Source organism: Bos grunniens, chromosome 19 (assembly GCF_055505025.1).
Source record: "Bos grunniens cultivar Pamir isolate PY7600 chromosome 19, Bosgru_T2T1.0, whole genome shotgun sequence".
Lineage (NCBI taxonomy): Eukaryota > Metazoa > Chordata > Mammalia > Artiodactyla > Bovidae > Bos > Bos grunniens.
In genome coordinates, this window is record NC_141183.1 from 12,997,456 (window position 1) to 13,018,440 (window position 20,985).

General features: G+C 52.0%; 1 protein-coding gene, 1 long non-coding RNA gene and 1 pseudogene across 2 annotated transcripts; 1 reads left to right on the plus strand and 2 right to left on the minus strand.

Annotated features, from left to right (window-relative positions):
• Nucleotides 1-279: 279 nt before the first annotated feature.
• On the plus strand, nucleotides 280-2,163 carry LOC147351285 (syncytin-1-like). The gene has a single exon (XM_086356761.1). The coding sequence runs from the start codon at nucleotides 684-686 to the stop codon at nucleotides 1,833-1,835; it is 1,152 nt and encodes a 383-aa protein (XP_086212887.1). The 5' UTR covers nucleotides 280-683; the 3' UTR covers nucleotides 1,836-2,163.
• Nucleotides 2,164-6,228: 4,065 nt separating this feature from the next.
• Nucleotides 6,229-7,086, minus strand: LOC147351286 (uncharacterized). Its single transcript, XR_015147374.1, has 2 exons — nucleotides 6,864-7,086; nucleotides 6,229-6,539 (listed from the first exon to the last, which is right to left on the minus strand). It is a non-coding gene; the product is annotated as an uncharacterized LOC147351286 (long non-coding RNA).
• Nucleotides 7,087-16,716: 9,630 nt separating this feature from the next.
• LOC147351287 (syncytin-1-like) lies at nucleotides 16,717-17,866 on the minus strand (annotated as a pseudogene).
• Between the last annotated feature and the right edge of the window lie 3,119 nt (nucleotides 17,867-20,985).

The window sequence follows — 20,985 nt, forward strand, 5'->3', positions numbered from 1 at the left end:
CCCCTCGCCCTCACTGGCCTCTCCCTGTCTCTCTAACTATAACAGCACTCTTAAGCTTAATCCTTGCTGTAGGCCTAGTAACTGTCTCCCCTCAGGACTGGCCTCCTACCCTTCGTCTTTCCGTGGGTATCGCCTACGTTGCTAGCTGTGTTCTACTCCTAGGGTGCTATTTCCTCTGCACTGCCTAACTAACAGCCCATGACTCCTCTGTTCCTCATCCTTGCTGCACTACCCAGCCTTCTGGCTACTCCCTGCCCCTGCTCTGACATTTATTCCTATGTACATTCCTCATGTTATAATACAGCTCCAAAACCATGCACCATGAACCTTGGGGGCGGGAAGTCCAAATTCCTACTCACTGTTCAGGTACAACAGAGAGGGAAATTCGTGAGTACCTGCCATAAGCCAAATGGAAGAAACATATGTTTCTATCCCATTACCCACTGGGGGTACTCAGACGGGGGCGGGATACTAGATCAAAATCGGGAAAAGAAACAAGAACAAGTCATCAAGAACATAATTTCCCAGTTACAGGCGACCCCTGAGCCTTATAAACGCCTAGACCTCCTTTCCCAGTTACGGCCTGTCCTAAAACGTCCCTCTGGCAACCAGCACCTTACCCGCCTTCTCAACTCTTCCTTCCAATTCTTCCAGTACACACAACACACACCCCAGTCTTAGATATGCATGTCACTGTCTCCCTCACCGTCATAACAATTCCTTTACCTTCAACCCGGCTTTTACAGGGCAACTACACCTCCCCTTTCCAACAAAAAACTACACAACTCATTGGGCCAGTCTCTGACAATGTCCTACTCTCAGCCTCTTCAAATCTAACCTGTATCAACTACTCTAGTCCCAACTACACTGGTCTTACAAACTCCACTCCCTCCTTCTGTTCCACCTGGATTCTCTGGAACAGCACAAATAATTGCACCAATCCGGGAATCTTCATTCTCTGCGGACCTGTGCATATTTGTGTCTCCCGTCAGATCCCCCTGGACCTGAATCTTGGTCTTCCTGACCCCGGGCCTAACATTCCTCAAAGAAGAAGAGGTAGAACAAAGAGTCTCCCCGCAAGGGGAACTTTCCCACAAAAAAGACGAGCCGTCATAGCCCCCCTCCTGATTGGGACTGGCAGAGCAGCAGCCCTAGGCACCGGGATTGGAGGCAGCTCAACCTCTGCCCAATTCTACTACAAGCTGTCCCAAGAACTTAATGAAGACATGGAGCAGGGAGTGGAGTCCTTCGTTTCAATCCAAAGACAAATTAACTCATTAGCTTCTGTGGCCCTTCAAAATAGGCGAGCCCTGGACCTTCTCACCGCAGAAAAGGGAGGGACCTGCCTTTTCCTAGGAGAAGAGTGGTGCTATTTTGTTAATGAAACGGGCGTAGTCCAGGGCAGAGTCAAAGAACTTAGAGACAGAATTGAACGCCGCAGAAAAGAGTTACAAAACCTTTACAGTCCCCAAAAGCAGTTCCCTTGGTTGCTCCCTCCTGGGACCACTGGTACTTATCATTCTATTCCTCTTATTTGGACCCTGTTTCTTCAATCTCTTTCAAAGGTTTCTCCAAGAACGGATTCGGGCCATCTCTCGAGATCAGGTCAAGACCATTCTTCTTCTCGAGAGCCTCACCCCAAGCTCAGAAAAAGGAGACCCTGGGCCCTAGGACGATCTTCCATTCCAGACCCAACTCGTTGCCCCAATCCAGCAAGAAGTAGCCAGAGAGATACGGCACCCTTTTTCCCATTTTTTTACAATGACTTCAGGTCTGGAATGAAGGAGTCTTTTGGGCCTAGAAAAGAAAACAGGAGTCTCAAAGGCCCTTGCTGAATCATCTAACTTCAGAGAAAACAAAACAGAACTTTAGGTCCCGCCCTGATGCTCCAGGCTGGTTGCATCTATCTGGGACTTACCACCCCCTGTCCAGAAACCTTACACCCCCTACACCTGCCCAGAAGACTTCTCACCCCTGCCCAACTACAAATGCCATCTCAACCAAAAACTACCCAAAACATCCCGGCTGATGAACGTTTCCCTTATCACCTGCACAAACCTCCCTATAAATATGGAGCCTCCCTGATCCCTCTCCAAGCTCAGCCTGGTCGTTAGGCCGACTTCGCCCCTCCTTGCCTGAATAAAGGTAACCTACTTCTGTTGAGGTCGTCTTTCCTTTTTCTGCCTTGGCCTGAACTATACCTTACAGGGCCTGCCCTGGCTGCACGTGTCGCTGTCATGTTGCAGGGCAGTTCACGGAGGATAGGGAGCGCCTGGGTCACTTTTGCCCCGTGTCTCTTCCAACCCAGATCTACACCTTTTTCTCAAAACAGACTTCCACACACTTGCATGTATCATTTTCTTTTTTGTCTTATGTTCAGTCTTTACTTAGATAGCATTGAGACTCTGCAGAGCAACTTGACCTTGGAGCTCAGTGTGGCTGGAGCTCCTCATGCCATAGGAGGTTGCCCCAAAGCACCCGGTGCTGTCCTGCTGGGCTCACCGTGCACTTCTGTTAGCCCACCTCGCCCATGACGGTGGTCACTGCCCTCGGGCTCAACTTGACCCACAGCCGGGCGCTCTCACAAACACGGGCTCACGTATGCTCACATGGTGCATGCCATGGAGCCATGGGGCTGGGAGCGATCTCTGCTGCTGGAGTCAGACAATGAATAAAGCTCCAAGACAGGTTTAGAGTTAAAATTGTCAGGAGAATTGTAGAATATAATTTTAGAATTAAGCAGTGCTGAAGAGGAGAGGGCAGTCCACCGCTCATAAACACACAGGAGACCACATCAGATCTCAGGACCGTGCCTGCTGTGATCAACCTGTCTCCTGCCTGTGCATCCCTGGAGCACCTGGTCACACGTGGCTTTGTTCTTCAGGTCTGGACAGCGGCGATGCTGTGTGCTGCTCACCAGCTGCTGCTGCTCCTGGACCGCACGAGGGGAGGTGTCCAGGAGCCATGCCACATGCTGGCCCACTCCTCACAAACCTCCTGGCCACAGATTTGTTTCAGGTGGGTCCAACCCTGCTCCACAGGCAGGCACTGTGGCCAGCCCTCCCAGGGGCAAAACCTTCCCCTGTGGCTGGAGCCCAGAGGGAGAGGGGCCCCCGGGCTTCAAGGGCTGATCAGTGGCCAGAGCTCTCTCTATCACCCTGCAGGACACACAGTCAGGGCAGATCACAGCACAGCACTGGGGAATCAAGGCCAGAGACGCCCAGAGGACTCACATTTTTCTTTCATTAGAGCTAAAGCCTTCTGACTTTCTGATTCGTGTTTCCTTTGAGGGACTTCAGGTTAACCCGTCCTCATGGTGGAAAAGAGGGATTTGGGTTTATCTTAAGTTCTGAGTCCCAGTGGTTGGAGGGATGGAAGATACTGGAGCCTCAGGACACATAAAAGAGAACCAGAGTTGGAGGAACGGGCCCCCACCTGCTGGCCAGAGAAAAGGGGTTGTCAGGGCTGAGGTCTCTCCGTGAGGTCTCCTGCGATTCCTCGGGCTGGCTGCTGCCACCGTCCTGCCCTGGCCATCAACTCACAACCTTTCTTCATCTCTCTCTCCTCCTCCAACTCACCCACCCGACATCTGATGCACTTTCCCTGCCAGGTTTTATTTTGACACATTCCTTTGACCAGTTTCCTTAGGGAGCCTGGAAAGCACACCTTTCCCCCGTGGGGCGAGGGAATGATGAACCTGTAAGTCGCTGAGCCACCCTGCAGAGGGCGCCAACAGCACAGATGTGGAAGGGTTTCCAGAGACAGGGAGGCTTGAGGATGAGAGTCTAAAAAATGCACCCTGATCCACCAGGATACATTGGGATCACGGTACATTGGAGTGTCAAGATCACAGGGAAGAAATGTGGAGCTTGGCAACCTACTGCAAAAGCAGCAAGTTCCTCCTCCTCCTTCTAACACAAGTGACCAGAATCAGGGTAGCAGCTAGCTTGGCCCCTTTTTGCCATTTCCACCCTGTCTCTCCTGTTTCCTCCAGCAGTGGCTTGGAAGCCAAGCCTGGGGGGAGGGAGTGCAGCAATGGCTTTAATTAGTGAGTAATTCTATTACCTCCTGCACCACATTCCTGGCCCTCTTGGTTTGGGTTTCCTAACACCTGGGCAATGTGCTTCCTTGTCTCGTTTGCCTGCAGCTTAGATTGGAGACGACGTATATGGTTTAATAGCTTCTTTTTTAGCACTTTTCCTAATTATATACTAAGTCCCTTCAGTCGTGTCCGACTCTGTGTGACCCCATAGATGGCAGCCCACCAGGCTCCGATGTCCCTGGGATTCTCCAGGCAAGAACACTGGAGTGGGTTGCCATTTCCTTCTCCAATGCATGAAAGAGAAAAGTGAAAGTGAAGTCGCTCAGTCGTGTCCGACTCTTAGCGACCCCATGGACTGCAGCCTACCAGGCTCCTCTGTCCATGGATTTTCCAGGCAAGAGTACTGGAGTGGGGTGCCATTGCCTTCTCCTTCCTAATTATAAGACTGTTGCAAAAGGGGAAACATCTTCTACGACCCACAAATCCTGTTTTCCCCAAGCCATTGATATAAATGATTTTTAAACTTCGATTCCTGAGAGAATGGCATTTAAATTGACAGAGAATTCCTGCATCGTCTGGGTCTGAGTATGTGAGTACGTTTTAGCCCAAATGTCCTGAGAGTCCAACATCCACAGTCTTGCTTTCCAAAAAGGAGCAGAATGTGCAGCTTTAACCAAGGGCCGTTCGTGGGGTGGCTGGCACAAGGCACGTTTCCTCCTCCCCAGGCAGGCCCCATCCCTCCACAGGGAAGCGTGTCACTCTGCCCCATTACTCAGCCTGTTCGAAAGGCTTGGATGGGAAGAGATTGTGTTTTAGGGTGTGACCTCCACTCACCAGGCCGATTACACAGCCCACTCCTGAGTCACCACTATGGTGACCTCCTTTCTACTGCGGCAAAGACGAGCCGGGGTACTGAAGACTGTGCTTCTAGAAGCTGGAGTGTTTCGATGACTTACTCCTACAATTTCTCTTTCTGCAGAATCAGGAAAGAATGAAAAGGAGTGGCCACCAAATCCCAAGAAGCAAAGTCCACCAAAAGAGCACACACCAGCCACTGCCTCTGCTGAGGGGTTTGAGAAAGCACCTTTAAGAATCTCCAGCATCATGATTATGGCACATACACCTTCTTAGCCCCTTCATGGATCCCAGCCCTGTCGTGGTGAAGGGGCTTGTGTAACTCAGTGAAGCTGTGAGTCATGCCACATGGGGTCACCCAAGAGAGATGGGATATAGTGAAGGGTTCTGACAAAAATGATCCACGGAGGAGGAAATGGAAACTCCTTCCATTATTTTTGCCATGAGAACCCCATGAACAGTATGCAAAGGCAAAAAGATATGATACCCGATGAGCGCCCCACCCCACACCGCCCCCAGATCAAAAGGTGTCCAATATGATACTGGGCAAGAGCAGGACGAGCAGAGGGCAATTACTACCAGCTCCAGAAAGAATGAAGAGACTGGGCCAAAGCAGAAACGATGCTCAGTCGTGGACGTTTCTGGTGGCGACCGGAAAGCTAGAGCAGAAAGTGTCATTTTCAGGGCAAGATGCCCAGGGTGTGAACCAGTCAACACAAGACCCTGAATAGGCTGCACACGTTTCTCCACAGGAGAGTGACCTTTGGCTGAGGATTCGGGGCCTTGGACTCTAACATGGCACCTTCTGTTTCTCCAGTTCTCAGGGGGCCTTACCCAGGCTGGAGTCCAGCTGAGGGGCCACACCCAGCTGTGGGGCCCTGAGCCCCACCAGTCTGGCATGAACTCGGCTGTTTTGAAGTTTCTCGGCACTGGCCTCACAGTGTCTTGGGGTTGGATGCCCTGTGGTAAGTACACACATGTCCTATGCGGCCTGGCACGGGATGAACCCCAGACAAGCATGACTGCTCTTGGAGTCTTAGTACAAAGATGAGCTCCAGGACCCAATTTGGAAATCACCCCCAGCAGCAGTATCACTTTTCCCGGCATCGCAGGGAATGTTGGTGGGCACCTATGCTGCCAGGTCAGTCTGTTGAGATTGCAGAGAATCTAAATTGTCACAGAAAGAGGTAAAACAGTCCTCAAGGATGGTGCCGCATCACATCTGGCTGGGTGACCTCGGAGCCACCCCCCCTCACCATTTTGCTGAAAGTTTTACTTTTGTTTTTGATTCGAAGGATTCATTAATAAAAGAAACCACTTCTCACAAAATAAACAATTTCAATATTTACTAGAAGATTATTTGGCTTAATTTTAATATACAGGCATTAAAAGAAGAGAAATAGAAACAATAGAGAAAACTAACACCACATACATCACCACAGGGCGCCGACCAACATCCAGACTTAAACAGAGCTGGAAGGTCCCTCCATAAAAGCCTTATGGAGTCCCAGTTGGGAAAAGGTCCGCATCTCGCAGGTGAGACATCAAATTGCAGTTTTGGAGGCTCCCGCTTGGAATCCCAGGGTGCAGCTGATACCATCATCCGTGGGTGGGCAACAATGCAGCTCTGGTTTTCCTTCACCTTTTACAGTGTTATTTGTTTCACCTTGTGAGTCAGGAGATTTTCCAGACCCCAGGGAGTTGGCCAGAACTCCAGGGGCTCAAGAAAATCCAAGCCCCGTTCCCTTTCTTATCCAAAGTGCCCCTTGACTTACTGGTAACAATTTGTGTGTTTGCAAGCAGGCACATAGCCCAGGCAAGATCAGAAGTCAGTCAGAGGCCTTCTCTCCAGCCTCTGAAACCTGAACAAGCCTTCCTCCATTGTCATTTCCCTAACACCGCCCCCGCCCCTTTGCTGTCGAACCCAGCACAGTGACACAGCATCCACACACCCGCACTCACTCACAGGCTTCTGCATGGCCTGGGGTTTCCATCTTCAGGGGAAGGCTGGGTGGGTTGCCCCTTTGCCCTTCTTGATGCTTCTCCGTGTCTCTGCTTCACCCAGACTGTGGACATAGGCTACAGACTGGCTGAGAATGTTACAGTTGTGTGTTTTCTTATTTCCACAGAAGTTCATGTTCATTTTAGAAGCCTTGGAAAACACAGATAAGCAGAAAATCCTTCCCAAAAGTGGCCTTGGCCAACATCTGGTTCTCAGTCCTCTAAGTGTGTGGTTCCTGCCTTTGGGGTCCAGCCCTCTGCATCTCAAGGTCCTGTGGTTATTAATCAGGTCTTCTATTGACTTGCAGTCACCAGACCTGGCCGAGGCACGAGGGATCCAGGAACCATGGTACCTGCTCCAAGGGCCCTGGGAACACACCTAACACCAGGGGCACGTGCATGCACACTTAGACACTGCACACCTGCACTCACAGACGTGACACACCTGCACACTCACAGCAGGTCTGTGGGGCTGCTGATGCAGCAGAGCTGGCCTGGGAATGGCTTCCACATGTTCCCAACCCACCAGACAGGGCTCTGCCGGGAAAGAACAATGGACTCTGAGGATGCAGCATCCTGATTCCACAGATCAGAAAATACAGGCCTGATAGATCAGAGTCAGGAGTTCTCAGACGTTTTCAAGGACAGGCTCTTAGTTTTGGTTCTGAAGAGAGCCAGGCCGGCATTGGGCTGGGGCTCCTTTCTGGAGGCTGCAGTTTGGGGTGGGGACACACCCATCCATGCAGCCTGAAGTCACCAGCAGGGGATGCCATTGGCAAACACTAAGTCAGCAGCAGAGTCCCAGGCCTGGGAGCAGATGCTGCCGCCCCAGGGCTGCTCCTCCATTTTGTTGGGATCCCCAGGAACTTGAGGGGCCTGCCACAGGCCAGTGGGGCAGGCCAAGGGTTCCTGGAAGCCCTCAGCTTCCATAATCCTCCCACCACCCAAAGATTTATGGGTGTGATTCAGTCTTGTGTTTACATGCTGGTTTTGTCTAGTCGTGGGTCTTTAAACAAAAGTGCAACGCACAGCAGGAACAGGGGCATAAAGTAGGAGGCGTGGCTATGCCTCCGTGGGGCCGTTTGTGTATCTGTCAATGTCCCCTCATGGCACACTCCCCTGATATCCCCTCAGAGAATCCTCTCACGGTTCCCCTCAATTTCCCCACATGGCTGTTCCCCTTGATATTCTCCTCATGGCATCTCCTCAGGTTGTTCCCTCCTGGCTTCCCCGGATGATGTTTCTTTCCTCGCGGGGTCTCCTCCTTACTATCCCCTCGTGGCGTCCCTGATCCTGTTCCCCTCATAGTGTACCCAACGGTTCCCCCATGGCGGCTCCTCATGATGTTCCCTTCACAGCTGCCCTCATGGTGTCCTCTCATGACATCCCCTCATGATGTTTCCCTCATGGTGTCTCCTCGTGGCATCCTCTCATGATTATCCCTTCATAGTGACACCTCTTTGGGTCCCCTCGTGATTCCCTTCAGGATGTGCCCTCATGGCATCCCGCACCGTGTCCACAGCGGGGTCCGTGGCGGCGACGAGAGCTGCCCACATACGTCCTGTGGTTTCTCGAGTGCAGGCCCGTCTACAGCCTGTGGGCAGGACAGTCACGGAGCGCAGCTGAGTGAGTGTGACCTGTGCCTGTGTCGAATGTCTGAACCTCCCAGCTCATTCTCCGTATGAGTTGGGGTTTTCTCTGACTTCAAAACAAATAAACTGAAATAAACCTTAGAAATGGATTTTAACTGAAAACACGTGTTATTCATCAAGCGCCTCAGCCATTCACTCAGATGACAGCCAGTGACGAGCCCGGTCTCCATGAGGGCAGGCCGCCAGTCACTGAGGCCGCATTGCTATGGTTTGCCCAGAGTGTTTAATCCTCAGCCTTTTCTATTAGCTTCCTGGAATGTGTGTTTTGAAGGAGATGCTCTTTTTACAGGTGGTGAGAGGAAAAAAGAAAGTCTCCCAGAAGCACCCCAGGTTTACGTCTTTGGTGTTTGGTGTATTTAAGCGAAGGTCTGTGGCTAATGGATTCCAAATTCATGGGGCCCCTTCTCCGTTTCTCAGGTGGGGCCAAAGTGGGAGGTTTCACCAGATCAGCATCCCTCAGGCCTTTAGGATCAGAGATTTCCTTAACCCATGCACCCCAGAAGCATGAATCCTAAGTCTCCTCGGTGGCCTGGTAGGCAGGGGTGGGGAGCTGGGCCCAGGACACAGGGCTCAGGCCCTCTCTCTGCCTCACGGGAACCAGGGGAACCCCAGCCTGGCTCACAGGGCAGCATCCGTTCTGCAGGTGGTGGCAGGGGGACGCATGGCCACCTGAAAGCCAGGGTGGAAGGTGTGCCTCCCCCCGCCTGCGCACTGGGGAGGCAGCAGGCGCGATTCACTGGGAATCTGAGCAGAGGCGTGCTGCTGCCTTCCCTCCCTGGGAACCTTCCAGCAGGGGAGTCTGTGGCCCCAACTCCAGAGGCACCCCGACTTCCACATGTCTCTAGGCAGCGGGGCGGGGAGCACCAACAGGGCCACGCCCAGGGGCACACTGGGCTGCTGGCAGAGGTCACGGCCTGACTCTTGCTGAAGTGACAAGACTGAGCTTTCTGCCAGTGGTGGGAGCAGGGAGCCATCGATGGCAAACAACTCTCAGTGACAGTGCTGACAGGCGCCCAGTCCCTTCTGCCCCCTCACTTGCCACCCCCCACCCAGCCTGCAGTGACCCTGCCTGCCTGAGGCACCCATGAGACAAGGGGTGTGACCCCACAGCCTCTCTTCCTACATGGGGAGATGGGCACGCTCAGCATGAACTGGGAGGGCGGGTGGACTGAAACCAGAACCCTTTGCAAGAATATGTGGCGTTCAGCCATGATGGGGAGATGGACATTTTGATATATCTGGTTTCAGCTGCTAACTGCCCACATAGACTTTATGAAAGAAAAAAAAATTGCTACATTCCAGGGAAATGAATGTGTTAAACCCAGTTGGTCTGTGTGGCCATGAGATGTGGCTGGGAACCCCAAACACTGGAGGAGGGTCCGCCAGATGCAAAGGCATGTTCAAGGGTCACTCTGTGGCTTCCCTGGAGGCTCAGATGGGGAAAAATCCATCTGACAGAGAACTTCCCTCCCACTTATAGGTATGTGTCCCTTCCTCCTGATGCTGCAGTGGGCCCCATGTCTCAGTCTCTGGGCTACTCACCATTGTTCCTCTCCAGGCCCAAGGCCTCATTCATTGTTAATGGCCACCGGGGCTGTTGTGGAGAGGTCAGTCCTTCCCAGCCTGGGTTGTTGTAGGGAGGCCAGGACAATGGTGACCACGTGGGCCTCAGTCTGTAGTTGTGGGACCCTGGGTTGAGGGGCTGGAAGCGTGGCAGCTCTCCCAGGGTGGAGGCTCCCACAGCAGCCAGGTTCTCCCCAGGTGTTCTGGGCCCACTGGTGCTGGCATCCCCTCCTTGTTTGGAGGACTGTGGCCTGGAGGCTGAGTCGCCTCCTCTGTCTTCCTCTTGGCCCAGGGTGAATAAAAGAGGATGGTAAATCTCCTCTTAAGCAGGACTGAGTCTGGGGTGTCCATGGGTCTTTGGATCTTAACGTGGTTACATCAGTCAGGCATCTGTAGGGCACTGCCAAGCGTGTTCTTCAGGCTGAGCACCCACTGACCCTGAATTGGGTGTGCCTTCCTTGTAGAGCCCAGAGCTGACCCCACAGCAATGTGGTATGAGGCAGGGCTGGAATGTTCCACTGTAGCGTAGAGGCCTGGGGTGGTCTCAGCTCTGATGGTCGAGAGACCAGCAGCAGACTCTCGGGGAAGCTTCAGGGTGTGGGGCTGAGGTGGGTCTTTGACCTGGGATCTGTGCTGCCCTGCAAGGATCTGGGCCCATCGCACCTGCTGTATAGGAATAACCATCCACTCTCGGTGTCTAGAAGTTGTGTGTAGGGGGTTTGAGCTGGAACACAGGGTGGACACCATCTCCTGGAAACATCCTATCCAGTGGGCCGAGGAGGTTTTACTATGTGGTTCTGACAATCAGGTCTCAGACGCTCCCAAGGCCTGGGGCATCGGGTATGATGTAAAACTTGGTGAAGATGTGTAACCGCAGTGATCCTGACCCTTGTCTCTCTCTAGTCTGCTTGCGTGTCAGGAGGCCTCAGTCTGGGCCAGAGCATCTCTGAGACCTGGTTAAGAGCAAATTGACCTGACGACACATTTAGTTGATTTGATAGGTCTATTGATGGGTGTGCTAGTATCTCTAAGATCAATGAGGGTCTTGCTATCTATCTGGGAGAGGAATGGTGAGCTGAGGTTGAAAACGTACGTGCTTAGTCACTTCAGTCGTGTCTGACTTTTTGTGACCCCATGCACCGTAGCCCACCAGGTTCCTCTGTCCATGGGATTCTCCAGGCAAGAATACTGGAGTGGATTGCCATGCTCTCCTCCAGGGGATTTTCCTGACCCAGGGATCGAACTCACGTCTCCTACAGCTCCTGCGTTGCAGGAGATTTCTTTACTGCTGAAGCACCGGGGAAGCCCAAGGATAAATGGTACTCCCCCAAATCCATATCCACCCGGACCTGTGAATGGAACCTTATTTGGAGTCAGGGTCTTTGCAGATGTAGTCAAGATGAAACCATCCTGTCTGGCCTTAATCCCGATACGACTGATGTGCTTACAAGGAGAGACGATTTTGGATACTGGGAGAAGGCCATGCGGTGACGGGGCAGAGAGTGTGGAGACGTGGCCACAAGCCCAGGAAGCATGCATCGCCAGCACCACCAGGAGCTGGAAGAAGCCTGGGGCAGGTTCTCCCTCGGAGCCTCCAGGAAGCACTGACCCTACGCTGGTTTTGAACTTCTGGCCTCCAGATTTGTGAAAAAATTAATTGCTGTTGTTTTAAACCACTACATTTGCAATCATTCTGGCCTCCAGGTACAGATTTCTTCCCTACCCGCCCCCTGCTCTGGGCGGGCTCTCTGGCTTCATGACAGGAAGCTGTGAGATGTGTGGTTCAAGGGGTGGACGAAAGGGACCCGTGTCCTTTGGTGCCTGGCAGCGTCAGCTGAGGTGTATAAGATGTGAGATTGTTGGCAGAGGCCGTGGTACTCGTCCATGCTGGTCAACACACATTTCACTTCCGGGACTGCTCTCCACGATGCAGTCAGACACAATTATACCTGCACCAACTCCACCCTCACCCCCAACGCCTGCCGCCCATCTTTCTTTCTGTGTGAGACTTTTGAAAACTAGAATTTTCTGAAATTCCTGTGTTTGTAGGGTGCCAAGGCACTTGTTTCACACCCCCAGCAGGCCAAGCCCGTCCTGGTCCCTCATAAACGTCTTGTTCCAGCCTGGCTTGTGCTTTCATAAGAATGACATTTCTGTGTGCTCTTTTGTGGTCATCTGAAGAGGCCACCAAAGAAGAGACAGTGAAATTATGCAGCCAAAAAAAAAAAAAAAAGAGTGGTCTGTAGTGTCAGTTAATCTTAAAATATTGTTACTTCCTGGATACTTTGTATGCTTTATAAAATGTGTGATTTCTTTTCTCATTCCAAATAAGCATATGCTTCTGTTCCAGGACTGTACTGGTGATTTTGTGTTAATTTCCTTAGAGAGCCCCTCTTTGTGTGCATGAGCTCCAGGTTGGAGCAAGCCTTCCTGCCATACTCTAGGGTGAGCCTGGGGAGGAGCTGGGGGCCAGCCACATGGCCTTCAGGTCGAGTCCCCGTCAGAGACCCCTCCAGATCATCCAGGATAACTCACAAGCTGCCCCTGCCCCGCTCAGAAGCTCAGGGCTGACTTTCTCACAGGAGTGTCTAGTTAGGATAACACTGGTAGCCCCGTGATCCTGCCCCTCTGTCCCACTTGCACACCAGGGAGAGGAGAAAGGAGGGCAAGAATGGGCAGGGGCAGGACCAGGAGAAAGACAAGGGGGTCCCCAGGTGGGGATGGGGGTCAGCTTCCAGATGCCCCGGCCTTCTGGTTCACTGTCTGCTGGGACCTGATTTATGTCCAGAAACTTGGAGTATCAACTCAGTCACCACTGCCCCCTGGGGGCTGGGTGTGGTTGTAGGGAAAGGCCCAGGGCATGTGCCCAGGTTATGGCTGCCCAAGTGGCTCACGAAGTGATTGAGCGTCGTTTCCACTTTGGCCCAGTTTCTTCATTCTTTCTGGAGCTTTTAGTAATTGCACTCTGCTTGTCCTGCTCTTGCCCAGTATCATATTGGACACCTTCTGATCTAGGGGTGGGGTGGGGTGGGGCGCTCATCTGGTATCATATCTTTAAGCCTCTGCATACTGTTCATGGGGTTCTCATGGCAAAAATACTGGGAGGAGTTTCCATTTCCTACTGCATTGGATCAATTTTCTCAGAACCCTTCACTATATCCCATCTCTCTTGGGTGACCCCATGTGGCATGACTCACAGCTTCACTGAGTTACACAAGCCCCTTCACCACGACAGGGCTGGGATCCATGAAGGGGCTAAGAAGGTGTATGTGCCATAATCATGATGCTGGAGATTCTTAAAGGTGCTTTCTCAAACCCCTCAGCAGAGGCAGTGGCTGGTGTGCGCTCTATGGTGGACTTTGCTTCTTGGGATTTGGTGGCCACTCCTTTTCATTCTTTCCTGATTCTGCAGAAAGAGAAATTGTAGGAGCAAGTCCTCGGAAACTCCAGCTTCTAGAAGCACAGTCTTCAGTACCCCGGCTCGTCTTTGCCGCAGTAGAAAGGAGGTCACCATAGTGGTGACTCAGGAGTGGGCTGGGTAATCGGCCTGGTGGATGGTGGTCACACCCTAAAACACAATCTCTTCCCATCCAGGCCTTTCCAACAGGCTGAGTAATGGGGCAGAGTGACATGCTTCCCTGTGGAGGGATGGGGCCTGCCTGGGGAGGAGGAAACGTGCCTTGTGCCAGCCACCCCACGAACGGCCCTTGGTTAAAGCTGCACATTCTGCTCCTTTTTGGAAAGCAAGACTGTGGATGTTGGACTCTCAGGACATTTGGGCTAAAATGTACTCACATACTCAGACCCAGACGATGCAGGAATTCTCTGTCAATTTAAATGCCATTCTCTCAGGGATCGAAGTTTAAAAGTCATTTATATTAATGGCTTGGGGAAAACAGGATTTGTGGGTCGTAGAAGATGTTTCCCCTTTTGCAACAGTCTTATAATTAGGAAGGAGAAGGCAATGGCACCCCACTCCAGTACTCTTGCCTGGAAAATCCATGGACAGAGGAGCCTGGTAGGCTGCAGTCCATGGGGTCGCTAAGAGTCGGACACGACTGAGCGACTTCACTTTCACTTTTCTCTTTCATGCATTGGAGAAGGAAATGGCAACCCACTCCAGTATTCTTGCCTGGAGAATCCCAGGGACGGCGGAGCCTGGTGGGCTGCCATCTATGTGGTCACACAGAGTTGGACATGACTGAAGCGACTTAGCATATAATTAGGAAAAGCGCTAAGAAATAAGCTATTAAACCATGTACGTGGTCTCCAATCTAAGCTGCAGGCAAATGAGACAAGGAAGCTCATTGACCAGGTTAAACCGCGAGGGCCAGGAATGTGGTGCAGGAGGTAATAGAATTACTCACTAATTAAAGCCATTGCTGCTCCCTGCCCCCAAGGCTTGGCTTCCAAGCCACTGCTGGAGGAAACAGGAGAGACAGGGTGGAAATGGCAAAAAGGGGCCAGGCTAGTTGTTGCCCCGATTCTGGTCATTTGTGTTTGAAGGAGGAGAAGGAACTTGCTGCTTTTGCAATAGGTTGCCAAGCTCCACATTTCTTCCCTGTGATCTTGACACTCCAATGTACCGTGATCCCAATGTATCCTGGTGGATCAGGGTGGATTTTTTTAGACACTCATCCTAAGGCCTCCCTGTCTTTGGAAACCCTTCTACACCTGTGCCGTTGGCGCCCTCTGCAGGGTGGCTCAGTAACTTACAGGTTCATCATGCCCTCGCCCTGGGCGATGGCGGGAGGGGGCGGGGGTGGGGGGTAGGGGTGAGGCGGGCGGGAGATGTGCTTTCCAGGCTCCCCTAAGGAAACTGGTCAAAGGAATGTGTCAAAATAAAACCTGGCAGGGAAAGTGCATCAGATGTCGGGTGGGTGAGTTGGAGGAGGAAAGAGAGACAAAGAAAGGTTTTGGGGTGATGGCCAAGGCAGGACGGTAGCAGCAGCCAGCCCGAGGAATGTAGGAGACCTCACGGAGACACCTCAGCCCTGACGACCCCTTTTCCCTGGCCAGCAAGTGGGGGCCCATTCCTCCAGCTCTGGTTTCCTTTTGTGTGTCCTGAGGCTCTAGTGTCTTCTATCCCTCCAACCACTGGGACTCAGAACTGAAATAGAAACCCAAATCTCACTTTTCCACCATAAGGACAGGTTAACCTGAAGCCCCTCAAAGGAAACACGAATCAGAAAGTCAGAAGGCTTTAGCTCTAATGAAAGAGAAATGTGAGTCCTCTGGGCGTCTCTGGCCTTGATTCCCCAGTGCTGTGCTGTGATCTGCCCTGACTGTGTGTCCTGCAGGATGATAGAGGGAGCTCTGGCCACTGATCAGCCCTTGAAGCTAGGGGCCCCTCTCCTCTGGGCTCAAGCCACAGGGGAAGGTTTTGCCCCAGGGAGGGCTGGCCACCATGCCTGCCTGTGGAGTGGGGTTGGACCCACATGAAACAAGTCTGTGGCCACCAGGTTTGTGAGGTGTGGGCCAGCATGGGGCATGGCTCCTGGACACCTCCCCCCGTGTGGTCCAGGAGCAGCAGCAGCTGGTGAGCAGCACACAGCATCGCCGCTGTCCAGACCTGAAGAACAAAGCCACGTGTGACCAGGTGCTCCAGGGATGCACAGGCAGGAGACAGGGTCGATCACACCAGCACTGCCCTCAGATCTGATGTGGTCTCCTGTGTTTATGAGCGGTGGACTGCCCTCTCCTCTTCAGCACTGCTTAATTCTAAAATTATATTCTACAATTCTCCTGACAATTTTAACTCTAAACCTGTCTTGGAGCTTTATTCATTGTCTGACTCCAGGACAGCAGGGATTGCTCCCAGCCCCGTGGCTCCATGGCATGCACCATGTGAGCCTACATGAGCCCGTGTTTGTGAGAGCGCCCGGCTGTGGGTCAAGTTGAGCCTGAGGGCAGTGGCCACCGTCATGGGGCAGGTGGGCTAACAGAAGTGCACGGTGAGCCCAGCAGGACAGCACCGGGTGCTTTGGGGCAAACTCCAGCCACACTGAGCTCCAAGGTCAAGTTGCTCTGCAGAGTCTCAATGCTGTCTAAGTAAAGACTGAACATAAGACAAAAAAGAAAAAGATACATGCAAGTTGTGTCGAAGTCTGTTTTGAGAAAAAGGTGTAGATCTGGGTTGGATGAGACACAGGGCAAAAGTGACCCGGGCGCTCCCTTTCCTCCGTGAACTGCCCTGCAACATGACAGCGACACGTGCAGCCAGGGCAGGCCCTGTAAAGCATAGTTCAGGCCAAGGCAGAAAAAGGAAAGATGACCTCAACAGAAGTAGGTTACCTTTTTCAGGCAAGGACGGGTGACAGTCGGCCTAACGACCAGGCTGAGCTCAGAGAGGGATCAAGGAGGCTCCATATTTATAGGGAGGTTTGTGCAGGTGATAATGGAAAGTTAATCCGGCAGGATGTTTTGGGTACCTTTTAGTTGACAAGGCATTTGTAGTTGGGCAGGGGTGATAAGTCTTCTGGGCAGGTGTAGGGAGTGGAAGGTTTCTGGACAGGGGGTGATAAGTCCCAGATAGATACAACCGGCCTGGACCATCAGGGCGGGACCTAAAGTTCTGTTTTGTTTTCACTGAAGCTAGATGATTCAGCAAGGGCCTTTGAGACTCTTGTTTTCTTTTCTTGGCCCAAAAGACTCCTTCATTCCAGACCTGAAATCATTTAAAAAAAATGGGAAAAAGGGTGCCGTATCTCTCTGGCTACTTCTTGCTGGATTGGGGCAACGAGTTGGGTCTGGAATGGAGGATCGTCCTAGGGCCCAGGGTCTCCTTTTTCTGAGCTTGGGGTGAGGCTCTCGAGAAGAAGAATGGTCTTGACCTGATCTCGAGAGATGGCCCGAATCCGTTCTTGGAGAAACCTTTGAAAGAGATTGAAGAAACAGGGTCCAAATAAGAGGAATAGAATGATAAGTACCAGTGGTCCCAGGAGGGAGCAACCAAGGGAACTGCTTTCGGGGACTGTAAGGTTTTGTAACTCTTTTCTGCGGCGTTCAATTCTGTCTGTAAGTTCTTTGACTCTGCCCTGGACTATGCCCATTTCATTAACAAAATAGCAGCACACGTCTCCTAGGAAAAGGCAGGTCCCTCCCTTTTCTGCGGTGAGAAGGTCCAGGGCTCGCCTATTTTGAAGGGCCACAGAAGCTAATGAGTTAATTTGTCTTTGGATTGAAAGGAAGGAACCCACTCCCTGCTCCATGTCTTCATTAAGTTCTTGGGACAGCTTGTAGTAGAATTGGGCAGAGGTTGAGCTGCCTCCAATCCCGGTGCCTAGGGCTGCTGCTCTGCCAGTCCCAGTCAGGAGGGGGGCTATGACGGCTTGTCTTTTCCTGGGTAAAGTTCCCCTTGTGGGGAGACTCTTGTTCTACCTCTTCTTCTTTGAGGAATGTTAGGCCCGGGGTCAGGAAGACCAAGATGCAAGGTCTAGGGGGTCCAACGGGAGACACGAGTATGTGCAGGTCCCGCAGAGAGTGAGGACTCCCGGATGGTGCAATTGTGTGTGCTGTTCCAGAGAACCCAAGTGGAACAGAAGGAGGGAGCGGAGTTTGTAAGACCAGTGTAGTTGGGACTAGAGTAGTTGATACAGGTTAGGTGTGAAGAGGCTGAGAGTAGGGCATTGTCAGAGACTGGCCCACTGGGTTGTGCAGTTTTTTGTTGGGAAGGGGCGGTGTAGTTGCCCTGTAAAGGCCAGGTTGAAGGTAAAGGAATTGTTATGACGGTGAGGGAGACAGTGACACGCATATCTAAGACTGGGATGTGTGTTGTGTGTACGGAAGAATTGGAAGGAAGAGTTGAGAAGGCGGATAAGGTGTTGGTTGCCAGAGGGAGGTTTTAGGACAGGCCGTAATTGGGAAAGGAGGTCTAGGCGTTTATAAGGCTCAGGGGTCGCCTGTAACCTGGAAGTTATGTTCTTGATGACTTGTTCTTGTTTCTTTTCCCGATTTTGATCTAGTACCCCGCCCCCATCTGAGTACCCCCAGTGGGTAATGGGATAGAAACATATGTTTCTTCCATTTGGCTTATGGCAGGTACTCATGAAACTCCCTCTCTTGTGTTTGGTGGGAAATGCTTCTATCCACCCCGAAAAGGTGTCCACAAGGACCAGGAGGTATCTGACTCTGGACCGGGGGCATATGCGTAAAGTCTATCTGCCAGTCCTGTGTTGGGAGGCTGCCTTGCATTTGATGGGTTGGAAAGGATGTCGGTTTAAGGTTGGAATTGGGGTTAGTACATTGACATGTTTGACAGGAGCAGGTAAGGTTATCTAAATATTGTTGGTCAGCGTTGGATATGGGGAAGTGGTTACGGAGGAACTGTCGGAGTGTCTTGGATGAGGGAGGAAAAAGTGAGTGTAGATAAGAGAGGATTTCTGTGGTGGTGGGAGGGTCGGGTGGAATCAGAGCTAAAATGACGGGACTGGAGGGAAGGATGGGACAGGGCTGTCTCCTTTCCTTCTGGTCTGCAGCATTGTTGTGGCTGATACGACACTTCCCTTTTGATGCCCCTACAGTGGAGGATGGCGGCTTTGTTTGGTAAGAGTGCTGCCTCTAGGAGTTTGTGGATCAGGTCTGAATTAATAATGGGGGGTCCCTTTTGGGTTAGGAAACCTCTTTCCCTCCATATTAGGATGTTTGAGTGAAGTATGTTATAGGCATATTTGGAGTCTGTGTGGATGTTAACCCTTAGATTTTTAGCCAGAGTTAAAGCTCTGGTGGCTTCCCAGTTAAAGGCTTTCCTGGTGGCTCAGAGGATAAAGCGTCTGCCTGCAAAGCAGGACCCCGGGTTTGATCCCTGGGTTGGGAAGATCCCCTGGAGAAGGAAATGGCAACCCACTCCAGTATTCCTGCTTGGAGAATCCCATGGACAGCGGAGCCTGGCGGGCTACAGTCCACGGGGTTGCAAAGAGTCGGACAGGACTGAGGACTTCACACACACACACTCAAAGCTCTGGTGAGAGCTATCAGTTCTGCCTGTTGGGAGGTGGTGTGAGGTGGCAGAGGTGAAGCTTCAATTGTCTGTGTTCCATGATTGTGACAAAGGTCCCCTGGATGATGGCGTATTCTGCTGCAAAGGGTGGGATTTTTGAGAGCTGCCATCAATGAACCAGTGTGGGGTGTCTGGGTCTAGGATGGGCTGATCTGTTAAATGTTGGAAGGGGTTTTGGGTAAGATCTACTGTTAGGCTGCAGCTATGTAGGAGGGAGTCTGTTGTAGAGCACGTGGGTAATAAGCTGGCGGGGTTAAGGGGAGAGCAGGGGGAGAATGAGAGCTGAGGGTCGAGGAGAAAAGTATGTAGGACCTGTACCCTGGAAGGGGGAAGGGAGAGGAAAGCCCGATGTGATAGTAAGTCTCCGAAGGTGTGTGGAGAACAGACTGTTAAAGGGGCATGCCTAGAGGGTTTATTTGCTTCAGGTACGAGGGCTGCAATAGCAGCCGTGGCCTGTATACAGGGAGGCCAGCCCTTGGTCACCATGTCAAGCTGTTTTGATAGATAGGCTATGGGAGCCCAGGTGTCTCCAGCCCGCTGACACAGAAGTCCCAGGGCCTGTCCTTGGTTGGAGTATACAAAGAGAAAGAATGGTCTAGTGTGATCTGGCAGGTGGAGAGTTGGCACTCAGAGGAGGCTATGGGTGAGCTGGCGAAGAGGATTGGCCAGCGAGGAGGGGTTAAAAAGGGGCTCATCCGGACATCCTTAAGTTGCCTCATAGAGCGGTTTGCAATGAGGGGGAAGTTAGGGATCCAGATACAGAAAAAGTTGTGGAGGCCGAGGATAGACAGGAGCTCCCTTTTCGTTTTTGGAAGTGGACAGTTAATCAAGGCCTGGATTCTATCTGGGGGAATCATTCTTTGTTGATGGGATATGGAGAGCCCCCGGTAGGTGACATTTGTCTGGGCTATTTTGGGCCTTAGATTGGGATACCCGATAACCCCAGGATCCCAGGGCCCCAAGGAGTTTGGCAGTATGTTGGAGGCAGAGTTTTCGGGTTGGGCTACAAAGGTGGAGGTCATCTACGTATTGCAGGAGATGACTCAGGGCTAGGTCGAGTGTCTCTAGGTCCTTTTGTAAAGCCTGTCCAAAAAAGTGGGGACTGTCTCTGAACCCCTGGGGGAGAACTGTCCATGTTAGTTGTTGGGAAACGTGAGTCTCGGGATCTTGCCAGGTGAAGGTGAAAAGGGGTTGTGAGAGGGGGTGGAGCGGGATGGTGAAAAAGGCGATCTTTGAGATCTAATACCGTGAAGTGGGTTGCAGTCGGGGGTATGGCGGAGAGAAGGGTGTAAGGGTTAGGGACTACTGGGAATGTCGATGTAAGAAAAGCCTCATTGACTTTCACAGATCCTGGTTCAGGATTCTGGACCAGATCCTGATCACTTCCTTACTGCCAGAGTAGGGGTGTTGTGTGGTGAATGGGTAGGAATTAGGATAGAGGCTTGAAGAAGACGGTCTACGATAGGCTTAAGTCCCTTGTGGGCCTCCGGGGTGAGAGAGTACTGTTGTTGGGTGATTATAGTCAAGGGGTCTTTTAGGGTAATGTGGACTGGGGGATGATGTTTGGCTATGGATGGGTGATCAGTGTCCCAGACTTGGGGGTCTGAGGTGGGTAGATCCAAGGGAAGGTCAGGGTGAGGGATAGGGACCGTCCAGGTGCCATCTGCATGCAGAATATAGAGACTGTATCGAGAGGGGTATGGTCATAAAGACTCCCAATTTGGATAACAAACCTCTCCCTAGGAGTGCCATCGGGCACTGAGGCATTATGAGGAATGAGTGTATAAGGGTCGATTTTCCAAACTGACAGAGTAATGGAGGGCTGATTTTTGGCCTTAGGGGAACTCCAGAGACCCCCTTGACTGTGAGTTCTG